The sequence below is a fragment of the Bactrocera latifrons genome, unplaced genomic scaffold (assembly GCF_001853355.1).
Source record: "Bactrocera latifrons isolate USDA-ARS-PBARC rearing strain unplaced genomic scaffold, ASM185335v1 scaffold_28, whole genome shotgun sequence".
Lineage (NCBI taxonomy): Eukaryota > Metazoa > Arthropoda > Insecta > Diptera > Tephritidae > Bactrocera > Bactrocera latifrons.
In genome coordinates, this window is record NW_017536407.1 from 1581442 (window position 1) to 1594597 (window position 13156).

The 13156-nt window shown below is 36.5% G+C and overlaps 1 protein-coding gene across 2 annotated transcripts in view; it reads right to left on the reverse strand.

Annotated features, from left to right (window-relative positions):
- LOC108970069 overlaps positions 1 to 13156 on the reverse strand; it is a 176006-nt gene that overhangs the window by 109209 nt on the left and 53641 nt on the right. For both annotated transcript variants that reach the window (XM_018935189.1, XM_018935188.1), the window contains exon 2: positions 5763 to 5929. In XM_018935189.1, coding sequence (XP_018790734.1) covers positions 5763 to 5887 — 125 coding nt within the window. In that variant the 5' untranslated portion in view covers positions 5888 to 5929. The remainder of the gene's footprint in view (positions 1 to 5762; positions 5930 to 13156) is intronic.

Below are 13156 nucleotides of genomic sequence, written 5' to 3' on the forward strand. Positions count from 1 at the left end.
AATGGAGAAATTTCACCTGTTAATTTGATCACATTATATCTATCACTTTTTCAGCCATAATCACTTTGTCTAACAATATTATATTATTTGTTTTTTAACATGAACTATATCTCTTCCTCGCCAACTGTCTCTTTTCCTAACCCTAACTTACTCTATCCCAATCACCTTTCTCTCTAATATATCTCTCGCTCTGTCTATATATAGACAGAGATAAATAGATAGAGAGAACGATAGATATAAAGATACATAGCCATATATATATGTGAACGTGAATCTTTAATTTTCTAACAAGGTTTATATCTCTTCCACTCCAATTTTCTCCTTGTTATACTCTACCTTACTCTATTGCTAGACCGAGACCAAAGCCAATGAAATACTGAATATGATTTATTGCAACTTTTTACACTTTTTAATCAGTKYATAATTTCCAGAACAAATATTAACAAAATCACTAGTGAAATATGTCTAGGAAAAACTGTAAATTTGTTCAATTATTTATATAAAAATCATACTCTYAAATAGTAAATTTATTTTTCATAAATATTTTCAATCGTAAAAATAAAAAACGAATTTAAAATGCGCGGCCGACAAACAATGATTGATTGCAAGTTAGCGCGAGCAACAAAACGTGGATTGGAAAAAAATTAAAAAATAATTGAACAGAAATCCAGCGTTTTTAACTCTTTCGTGTCAGTGTCATGTCAGTGATGGCGCAAAATTCAATATTTATACATAAAACGTGCGTTAAGAGACAGTTAGGCACACACAAACMCACACGCGCACTCCGAAAACAAATACGCCGCGCATAAAAAGTAAGGATACTGGAATATCCGGCGCAAATATAAACTGTGCATACCTGGTACTTGTAGCAGCAATATTTGGCGCATTAAAAATGTATATATGTATAGTAGTATACTTGGGGATGTGTATGTACYACGTGCTGTTGACAAAAAGCACATTGAAATCAGCGCGACTACGAAAATAAATAAATAAACTTCGTCAATTCGAGCATCATTMATTTCCTGTTGACAAACACTGCCGAAGTATGAACAGGCAACTTGCCTATGTAAGGGTATGTGTATGCGCGCATATTTGTACACATGCACAAGGCATTTATGAGCAATTTATTGTTGTTGGAAAATGATAAATCACATTGAAAGTTGAGTGTGTCAGCTGCGTGCGGGATAAAGGATGGCATATGAAGTGGAAAAACTTGCTACTCACAAACACACACACACACACCCAAATCTACATATATATTCATTCAAACATTATTACTCACATGCATGCGTATACTTGTAAGTATTACTTGTAGAACTTACGTACGGGATTTTCTTGTCACTGTGGCTGAGATTTCGTATTAAAACGATTCGAAGTATCGGCAGTCAGATCGAGGACAGCGGCAGCTAAGTGCTGAAAGCATATTTACTGAGGATACTGTCAGACAGGAGATGGCTACCGGAGCATTTATTAAAATTTTTTGTTGCCTTTGGCATTATTGGTAATTCAATGCGTCAAAATGTGCTTATCAGTTGTCAGCGTACGCATATACATACAAGTATGTTTGTATATATTTTCACRTATGCTATTATCATTAACGACAGTGTAAGCTATATGTCTTACGAAAGTCTCCACACATACATATTCTTCCTTTTTCACATTATCATTTTCCATGAAATTAATGAACTTTATTTGGCATATGCGTAGATTGGGTAAAGATGTACAGTGTAAGCAAGAGAAAGAAGAAGTGGTAAAATCGGGAGAAAAAATAAAGAAATTATATTCATTTGCATTTGGTAATCTCATTTTGACTGCTTGTTCGATGGGTAAGAGCTTCCATATAATTACTTTACTCCCTTACTTGATATCATTATTGGATAGACTGCAGCGGTTTTTACATCCATCAGATTTGTATGGTAATATTTATTGTACAGAAAATTCTTCTGAATTTGAATTAAAATCTTARATTTTTTTGAGACCATAAACACACGGTCCCTCAGAACCTCTTGTCGTCAGTAAATAAGTTGCGGATRATATTTTCATGATTATATATGATGTGATATTGTAACACGTGATTTAATAACATGTTAATTTATGATGTGATCTGATAATATCTGACCTGGTATCATCATCTGATGAAAAARTTTCATGTGATGATTTGATATGATATGATTTGATTTTGTATGATGTGCTCTAATCATATGATTTAATTTTGTATGATGTGATCTAATCATGATTTTGTATGAATTGATGTAATCATATGATGTGGCGTACCGGTGAGTCAAAAATCGATCTGATATCAGACAATGTGATATCTCTATTCTATTCTATGACGTGATTAGTCAATGAAGTAATCTAATTTGTATGAGAAGCTCTGACCATGTAACAAATAATGTTATGTGATGCATACTATATGGTATTGAATGATGAAATTTGACGTGATTACGTGGTATCATTTAACACGAAATTATTTGAAACGATGTGATAAGATGTGAGCTGATCTAATGTGATGTAATATCAAATATCACATGAGAGRGTTGATTCAATGGGCTTGAAATCTCCTGATTTTATATCACATGCCCAATATTTTTTAATTCAACAAGGAATGTTGGTTTAATGATAATATTATCATATGGAATGAGTTGATTCAATGAGTTTGTTATCACTTGATCTATCCTATGATGTAAACATGTGATGTGTTAGATGTGATATGACATTATATGAAGATATGATTTCATGAATTGGTTTACTGCGCAATGTAATCCACAACAAAGCGTTCTCACATCACATGTTATGATGTGATATAAATTTAAATAACTACAGATGATTTGTATAAATACACTTTATATAAAAGTTGGAATTGATAATTATCTGCATTAAATAAACACGGCTCCTTCATTCCATTAAGCGCATTTAATCACCTTTCATTGAAAGCAATSACTTCGCCGCACTGTGGGCTTATTTAAATTTCAATTTAATAATTTTATGTCCACTCAGCATGACTGCGGTTTCGAGTGCGCATTGCGCTTACATGCAAGCTTCTCRCGCGGTCCTCACCATGTTTTATGCAGAATTAATGTCACTTCAAGCAGACTGAGAGCGAGCTCTGCTTTCCTCCCGCTTTGGGCTCATRCATATTAATTATTAAATTCAATCAGCTGTATGGGTATGTATTTCACGAGCATTGCTGCGTGGAGGTGTTGATTAAAACGTGATTTAATAATGGCGGCGCGCTGCCAGCGCTTAAAGTGAAAACTCAATGYACAAATACAACTATTCATGCGTACAACATGTATGGAATATTATTGACGCGGAAAGTTTAATCAAAATTCTGCACTGCAATACTAAAGGGAAATTAATGAATTGATATCAGGATGTATACATATGTAAAAGCTTTTAATGCAACTGCAGAACATATATGAACTGCGATTTATAAATTCTGAGCTCAAAATCAACATATTTGAATATGATGATTAGTATGATTTGGGCTCTTTARTTATGTGGAGAATAAATTTGTTGATACGGTTATTATTATAAAGGAATACTGAAGCATGCACTTAGGTGGCTTATAATAGAATAGGTAAAAGTTGGTTGAACAATTAAAGCATTATCAAAAAATAAAAAAATAAATGGGTTCTTCCTATGTCAATACTTTACTTTATTCACAAAAAAGCTCCGTGTGTGTATTCAGAAAAGCATTCATTTCGATAAACAGTGCTTCGATCTCTTGACTACCACTTGTATTCGATTGCACATTATCATAACTCGCTTGTCTCTACTTTTAATGTATTGCTTCAAATGGCAAACAATAACAAACAATAAAAAACTTGCTTTAAAAACAAAATTTACAATAAGATTAACCCAAAAACCATAAATTCAAACCCCCACAATATTTCTATAAAAAATCTCTGTTCATTCTCCGTGTGTTTATGTGAAAAAGTGTTGGAAAATTTTTAATTGCTGTTATTTCAAACCCCAACCAACAAACAAAAAAAACAAAAATATGCTCGAACTTTCGCATATTGATTACATGTTTGCTACTATGGTCAACTTGGTTATGTAATTACATGTAGATTTCGGGAAATAAGTGGAAAATGCTTGATGGCTTAAACTTTTGATGTCAAGCAGAAAAATTAAATGAAAAATAGCTATGCTTAAGCATTTGAGTTTATAGGTATGTAAGTATATTTAAGCTAAGTGCTGTTTCGAACTCTTTCAGCAGTAGGGGTATAACCCCTTTTATGGGATTAAATTTCAAGCACTGTTTATTTGATGGTTGCCCGGACACAACTTTATTGCGGTAATGAGCTATGAATATTTTTTATGCAGGCAAACGAAATACACCGTTACCCATACGAGTATTACTATAGAATTGGCGGACAACAATAAAATCAATACCGCTGCAAAGCAAAGGAGAGCSGAAAGCAGCAACCGGCATACTTAGATAACTGCTGAAAGTGTAATTTTGATGACATTGATGACGCTATAGTGATTAAAGCAGAGATGAAAAAGATGTAGTGAAAAGAGGAAAGAGATTACATAAAAAATATTTTTTTTTTGAAAAATTCCCAAACCATTACAATTTTAGTCACGAAATGAAATACCGAAATTTTAGAATTGTCATAGACCGCTTACTTGAGAAATATCTAGAAATTCTTAATCATTACAATTTTAATCCCGAAATGAAATCTCAAAATTTCGGGATTATTATTTTCTCGTTATTATTTTCTCGTGATTTTTCATTTGGTAGAAATTTGGAAATAGTCCCTTAGTAAAAGAGTCTTGCAATTTCTAATGGAATTATTATTTTAAATTGTTGATTCCTGAGAATTTCCGACTCGAAAGGCGTTTTTCGTGTTTATTACTTAGGGTACATGCAGCAGTAGTATTTCAAACCCGAAAGCATATTTTCGGAATCATTTGGGGTACTCACAACCCATCGTAAAGCATCGTAAAATCATAAAATTATAAATTTTTACACTTGTTTAAAAAAAATGTTGTTGGATTTCATACAAAAATGAGTTTACACATTTATAATTCTCAATGCTATGTTTTCGAATCGTTATAACTTATAACTTTATGAGACTTGTTGCGTGACACTAGAGCAACTTCAACTTGAAAAACATTTTTACTGATTTAGTTGTGTAAGAAATACGAAACTAAAATACTTTTTATTATCGTTAGAGCTCCCTAAGCTTCGCTTGGGTGTGTGTACATGACGAGTAAATGAAAAATATGGATGCCACTACCAAAATTTCGACATTTCGGGATTGAAAATCGTGATAAGCTGATCATAAGCAGATATTTGTGAAATTTATCAACATCGAGTAGAAATCTCAAAATCCCGAAATTTCGGGATTATATAAAAAATTTCGGGATTAAATATGGTGTTGTAAATATATGATAAGATTGTCATAATAATAATAAATTTATCAAAATTGAGAAAATTTTCAGAATCCCGAAATTGGTAATTTSGAAATTTCGGGATTGAAAATCGTGGGATTGTACATCATACTTAAGTGATTAGAATATAAATAACGTTATCAGTGCAGTTATATTAACTGTAAACTATAAACCGGCAACATAAACGCCATGAATAATTCATTATTTATAAAAGTGAACAAGAAATTTCATTTCAAGTTATTGCTACCATCTACCATTTCCATCGTCAATTCCCCACTTTCACTTTTCACGCAAACAAGTTGATATACTACATTCCCCCCGAATCCCTATTTTGTTATTTTATGTTGAGCCACACTCACCTTTTCACCTGCGGWATGATTATCTGACCCGTGTGCTTGCATGCCTCCACGCAGGTTCGGCGCAATTTACGAATTTTCTCCCGCAATTCGGGGCAGTCCCTTGCTTGGCCCACATGTATTAGCATATCACGGAAGAGTGCCACTTGGCTGTTGATTTCCACAATGAGCTGCAACGAAATTGACAGAAACACAGAAGAGAATAATATAAATGATAGGTGCCAAGACRTATGGGCAGCCATAAAGTAGTACATGGCACATAAATAGTTAAACAAACACAAAATTGAACTCGTAAATTTCAGCATTAGGCCCAACATTAAAGTCATTTAAATATTAATTAAATTGGCTTTTSAAATTGCCCGGGCGCTGCTACCTTCTAAATTAGCATTCCAAAGTAGTTTTGCTACCGAAATTAGTACCAACTAAAATAAACATAACAACAACAATAATAAAAGCAACAACCACAACAGTGAGCTCGACACAATCRGCTGGCGCGCACACAAATTGCAAGTGTATTGGTGCAACCACAATGTGCCCCAGAGATGCTGGCTGTGGCCAGGACTCTCGGAATGACAAAAAAAGGKTAAATGTCAACAACAGCAACAACAACAGCACAACAGAAAGGCCAAACGGTGCAAATGGCAAAGGGTTAGAGAAATGAGTGCGGCGAGCGGAAAGTGGCGGCAGCACCCAAAGGTTAGGCGCTTTTGTGGCCRGCATGTTGTTTCTGTGCCAACCGAGTGGTTTTAATATTTACATTCATTCGTTCATTCGGCCTGCWATTATTTGCGCTTAAACGACAAAAACTTAATTTCGACCTAGACAAAGTGCAAAATAYATGTATATGCGTTGTGTGCGAGTTTTTATCACAATCTCATAGTCCAGTATGCCGTTTGTGGGCGCGGCGGAAAGCGACGGCGAGGAAAAAACAATATTTGGGTGAAGTCGGCAAATTATTTGCTAATTTAATGCAAAATATATTGCGGCATGTAAATTGAAACTTTTGAGCTTGTACCGTTAYGAATTTTGATTAAAATTTGAAATATTAATTTGGAAAATATTACTTTTGCCTAATTAATTTGATTTTGATGTAATGTAGACATCAGTGCTTTTGAATGAATCGCTGAAATTTATAACTGTTTTAGTGAAAAGATGTTTATCTTTTAACTTCTATTACATGTATCTGCAGTTTTTCTGACTTAAGTAATAACCTGATAGTAGCTTAGAGCTTGACGTTATTTCTATTTACGATACTCCTCGAATAGCTTTGAGCGCATGTTTAGTGAGCTCAGCGCTAGTATTGTCGCTCTGCTGTCGGAGTGAATGCTCACCTGGCTGAAATAGACTACAGTTCGTAGCAGAACGTCTATCAAAACTTTAATACTAATATCGGGTAGCCTAAAGCTAAAATTGACGGAGGGCTCCTCACGGAGAACTCTTTCGCCTAGCTTTGATCCATCTGTGAAAATGCTCAAATGTCCTCTTCTTCAGTTACTAATTGCCATCAACATATTTATAGTCGATAGGTGAGCTGAAAAAAGTCATTACAAGTAGCCTCTGCGATGTAGTGTTTCTAAGTTTCCTGGAATGCTGGAGGAGAGAATTTCGGACTTGCCTTCTCATATGATCAGYCTCCTTAAGCCTTAGGACGCATTTCGGAACAATATTCATGGGTCTGCTCAATGTTTGGTCTCCATATAATATTTCTCTTAAGAATAAGCCCCTGGTATTAAATCACATCCACAGGTTGAGTTCGTGAGCCTCCGAGAGAGGCGAAGCTCGTCTGTGATTTTAGTGAAGTATAATGCCGTGCTTACGATCAGCCGGCTCAAAACTCTAGGTCATTGGAAACTAGCTCAGCTCAGATAGTGCCAACAACGATCTAGATTCACSGATGGATCAAAAAAGGTGAAATTATGAAATATATGATTATTTCTTGWTGAATACCAATTGAGTATACTTTTATATTTAAATAGAAGTAAATTAAAAAGCAGACGTATTGGCCCGGTTTTGTGCATTCGGAAATTCAGTTTCATCAAACTATCCTACGCCATTCGGCTTCTTAAAGGATTGCAATAATCTTTAGAGGACAACTTCATGACTTGGAACAGTACCCTCGGAGAGCGTAGCACAAAAGGACTTTGGTTAAGGGCGGCTAGACCAAAAATCTTCTACTTTTCTCAGCGAACTTCCAGTCGTTAGTCGATTGGGACGGGCTATCCCCCACGGCTCGCTAGGTTCTAAAAAGAATAAGATATTGGACAATTAGGAGTACAATGCGCCTAATGAGAGCTTAGTGCGACCGTGTTATTGCGTCTTATTTTGCACCTATTCAGCTAAAGTTAAGAGTCGATTTTCTAAAGAAGGGGTATGCTTCAAACATTACTGTTTCCAATCAATTTTCTATGCAAATTAAGGATTTACTGTGATTGCTTGAATTACAGAATTAAGAATTTTTTTAAGATCTACACTGCTATTTCTTAGTGAAACCACCCCAGCAATACACAACTACAAACTAAAGTTCTTTATCGCTACAAATTAGTAATATATCTCAACTAATTCAGAAAAACCAGTACCGCTAATATTTCTACTTGTGAGTGTCTACATTTCAAATTTATTTCGTCTGCAATCGTTCACAATAATTGCCTCCCAAAATATGAATATAAAAATTTGATTGCCAAAATAAAGCCGAGAACGTGTAATTACTTCGCGAGACATTATTGCGCTGCAACATAAAACGCGAACCGCCCACCGCCGGCGCAACAAGCAACACTTAATTGTCGGCAAAGCGCGGCGCGTTCGCAGGCTTGTAATTACATTTTCTCGGAGCAGCAGCTAGATAAGCGTAACATTTTACTTTTTAAAGCGCTTGCCGCCGTCGCCTCCCAAAGGGTTTGCGGCCTTTGATGAAGACACTTGAGCGCGCACGTGGTGGCCACTGTGTGTGTGTCCCCAAGTAGCCATGTAAGTATGTGTCTGGATGGGTATATATATGCGGATTTGTAGTGATATAGCATTTGCCATTTACGCACTGACATTTTCAACATTTATTACTTTCGCTTTGCAGCATTGCAAACATTTTTCATTAAGCCAATGCCGGGCGTGGAGGTCGTGTCGTGTCGTGTCGCCGGGCAACTTGAGAAGTGCCGCTGTTGCCGGTAGTTTGCATAACTAAGTAACAGAGTGAGATTAGTGATTAAGTAGCTGGCTGTTGGAGTGCTTTTGAGGTTTTAGTCCTGGTCGTACRCACATACCCAAACACACCTATGCAGCTTGCGCAAAAACGGAAATAGACTAAGAAAGCGTGTCTGCTCTTCACAAGGGAGTTGTTTTCCCCTCTTCATGACCTGGCGAAAAGGGTAACTTATCCGTKCGTTGGTTTTGCATTCATCCGACTATGTATTAAAAAGACGCGTAGGCAAATGTACAGGYATTTACGTGGACGTGTTGCTGGCAAAGTCTAAGTGGGTGTGTACAAATGCTGACTCCGGGTTACCGGGTTACCATTTGATTAATAAATATGACCAAGAAAACGAATCGATATTTTAAGCAATAGAATTTCTTTAMTTTAAATTTTTATAATACAATAAGTAAAAATGGTAATAGAACTCTGTGCTCTTTTCCACAAAATATAACTTCGGCTAATTTTGGAAAAAAATAAAATAAAATAAAACACGAAGATGGATAGAAATAGAATATAGAAACCAACAAGTCGCGAGTGATTTGACATTTCAAAATTCATACGAGTATAATGCCTTTGATACACAAATTGCACCATATGGTACATTTTTTCTAGATGGAAGAGCGACTGGAGGGCTTTCATTCGAACTAATTAAATTTTTTAGTACCATTAGYACCAATCCAGATTATTTAACACTGCTTTGGTGACCAGCGTTAAAGAAATAGTAAAAGCTTATGAAGCTAAATGAWATAAAAAGTACTGGCTGTACAGAGGGTACTGGGGTTATTAAGTTATGGCCGACGGAGCGTTTAATATGTTCATGCATAACGTGCTCATAGGCGTATGTAACTGGAAAATAACATCGATGTGCTTCCAGAATAAAGAAATTAGGAGGTGAAAACTCGAAAGATTATGAACAGCGCACTATCATTAATCAGCTAMACCTAAGTAAATCAGACTATATTCTAACAGGGTTAGATTTCAATAGTTAYTTTCGGGTGCGAATTCCTTCTAGACGTGAATAAAGTAGAAGTTTAGTAGGGGAGGAGGATACTATCTCTATGTACATATACTCCAATGATCTTAGCATCTATCTTTTCTTACATCGGACTCAGCCAGCATCTTCGAAGCAAAAGTACTGCGTATGAGAGTATACAGAAGGCAACCATATACACCGACAGCCAGGCGACATTGCTGGCATTGGCGGCGCYGCAGATTAATTTAGTATATGAAACAATAGCAGGAATTCTTCAATTTCACAGGTATATYAACTTCACTTGTCCATAATTAGGATTTTCGATGACAGAGACAATTTCGGAAACGAAAATGTAGACGAGTTAGCAAATCTAGAAGCCTCTTTAGACGAATTCGAGATGGCGTTAATATCAATACCGCTGTGTACAAAAAAAAGTGATACTTATATGCATTTTAACAAACCAGTTATGGCTCGAGAATAAGACAGAATAGAACAAAGGGGCTTATAAAATAGGTCGAGAAATAGTAAACATCCTCTCAAGAAAGTATTGGGAATTCTTTATTTAAATCTCCCGCTTATATGGAAGAGAAGTAAATTTTCCTAGGTTGGTACAACTGTCCTTATTCGACCTCAGTAGTGTTTGTCGAATTTTACCATGACCGGAAATATTGATCAACGTATTTGTGTTAAATTTTGTGTTGTGAACGAATTTTCTTGTGCCCATACATGGAAAATGCTGTAGAAGGATTTTGATGAATCTGCTCAGGACATGCAACGCGTTGCTGCAAGACTTATTCCGATAGAGCTGAATTTCCTTCAAAAAAGGTATCGAGATCAGWAGCTGCAGATATGCTGGATCGAGCTAGTTCGGATTCCACCTTCATGGAATGCATAATTACTGGTGACGAGGCATGGGACTACGAATATGGCACACTTACGAACCAGTAATCATGCGAATGGTGGCCCAAAGGCGCGCCAAAGTCGAACGAAAGTGAAGGTAATGCTAGTTGTTTTCTTCGGATAGAAAAATCGGAAGAAAAAATCRTCAACGAAGAATATAATCTTGATGTTATCAGGTACTTACGAGACGCTATCCGTTGTAAGCGTCCGAGTTTGTGGATCAACAATTCGGGCATTCTTCATAATCATAACGCACAATGCCATCATTGTGAATGAATTTTTAGCCAAACACTCAACAAATATCATTAACCTGATATGACCCCTGTGACTTTTTCTTGTTCTTTATACTGAAATATCGACTTCGGAAAACACGCTTTGACTCAATTGAAGACATCAAAAGCGCTTATAAAAAAGCGCCTATGAAAAATGTTTTGATGATTGGAAGAAGCGTTGGCACATGTGCATCGCTTCAAATGGATGTTACTTTGAAGGCGATAAAATAAATTTGGATTTGCTTTATTTATAAATTCCCGATTCTTTCTTGCCAGGGTGTATACAAATTTACAGTTCCTATAACGGAACACTGAAGGGAAAACGAAAACTGTTTCCACTTTTTCTGTGAATATGCAGCTCTAACATAAACTGATCAAACCCTGAGTGGCTGTCCCCAAAAAGCATAGCGATTATAAGCGGTTAAATTGAGAGCATCAAACGGTTATAGCGCAATAATGCACACAATCCTACGATTGTGCATCAAAATGGCGCATCCAGCACTAATTGAGCCCATAGTGGCAGCACTCCTACTTGCCACTTAACCAAGAAGTTGAACGCTTGGGCTTTGCTCAAGTATGCGTGTGTAATGTGTTTGTATGACATCTGTTTTGCTAGCCCTCAAGGAAAAATAGACTGACTTTCACATTTTTAATTGTGCATGGCTTCAGTGTATAAATATAAATTGAAATTAACAACCACAGAATTGATGTGAGATCCAACCGCGGTTTCAATATTTCTAACTCTGACCTGGAGCCAGTAAATTTTTTAGAAGTTAGGCTTATGTATGCTACAAGTTGTAATGAGTTTTCTATTTATAAGAACGATATCACCGCTGATCAGTAAAAATTAAAATAGCTGAAGCTTTCTTAGATATCGAAAGCAGCTGGGTGGTCATGAATAAAGCACTCACAACAAGTGCTTTTCAATAGGCCAGAAATGAATGGATTGGTTACGCGAAGTTTCTACAGCCCGCCGAGGGACRTCAGCTCTGCACCAAACTATTTTTAAAAATTTCAAAACAACCGACAGCTGCTTGCCTCTGATTGCACTACACCAACAAACAAACTTAATTTGCATTTCACATAAAGAGTATAGTTTCTGAAGTTTTCAGCTTTAGCTCTTAGGCCTTCGAACCACTCATGGTGAAATTGGATTACTTTTTTCTCTATCTATCTCTACAAAAAAGCGTGCAAGAAACAGAGAGCTCTCAAGGGTTAGTAAGAATGAGCAAAACCGATAGTAGCAATCTTCGATTCATCTACTATTCTATTGCTTGGCGTAACGAAGACAGCTATCATGTGCCCAAGCGTTATAAGGAACTCATCACCGTTAATACCTGTACCGAAGTGCTTTCATACAAACACAAATGTAATCAACAATGCTCGGCTTCACTTGAAAAGCGTAAGACCTGATCACTTGAGGAGCCACAACAAAGGCTGCTATGCTGATTGTGGCAAGGTGCCCGCATAAAACGAATGATGTGAATAGATTCCAAATAGGGGAAGTGGCGAYGCAAACCCGATAAATGGATGTGTACTGTAGTGTGGCAAGCGAGTACAGGCTGCTTGACGGCAATGTGAAGGGAAGTGAAGAGTAAGGTAAACTACTAAATGCAGCAAGTGTAATCGAGTTACGATTACAAGCATGAAAATGCAAACACACTACCGGTGGCATGCAGCAATTGTGCTATGCGCTTCGTTGTGCGAGTGAGTGTGTGTACATAATTATATTGTTTTCTGAGCAGGTGGCACGCCACTACAATGAAGACGACCTGCCTGCATTGTGGCATTGTGGCATGAGGGCGCCGGCTTGTGTTGCACGTTTTTCATTTGTGCAACGCTTTGTCAAAACGCACACATTGCCTTGCATATAAACACATATGTATGCATGTATATGTTTATTGTGTAGGCRACTGTGCACAATGACAAGCGCAGAGCTTTTGTGGCGGTTGCAAGGAATTGAAGTAGAAAATTGAAAGTACGAGTTTCAATATGCACCATTYTTTTTTGTCGTGTGCTTACTATGCTCTCCTCGTGTTTGGTAACAAAAAAACAAAAAACCAACTGT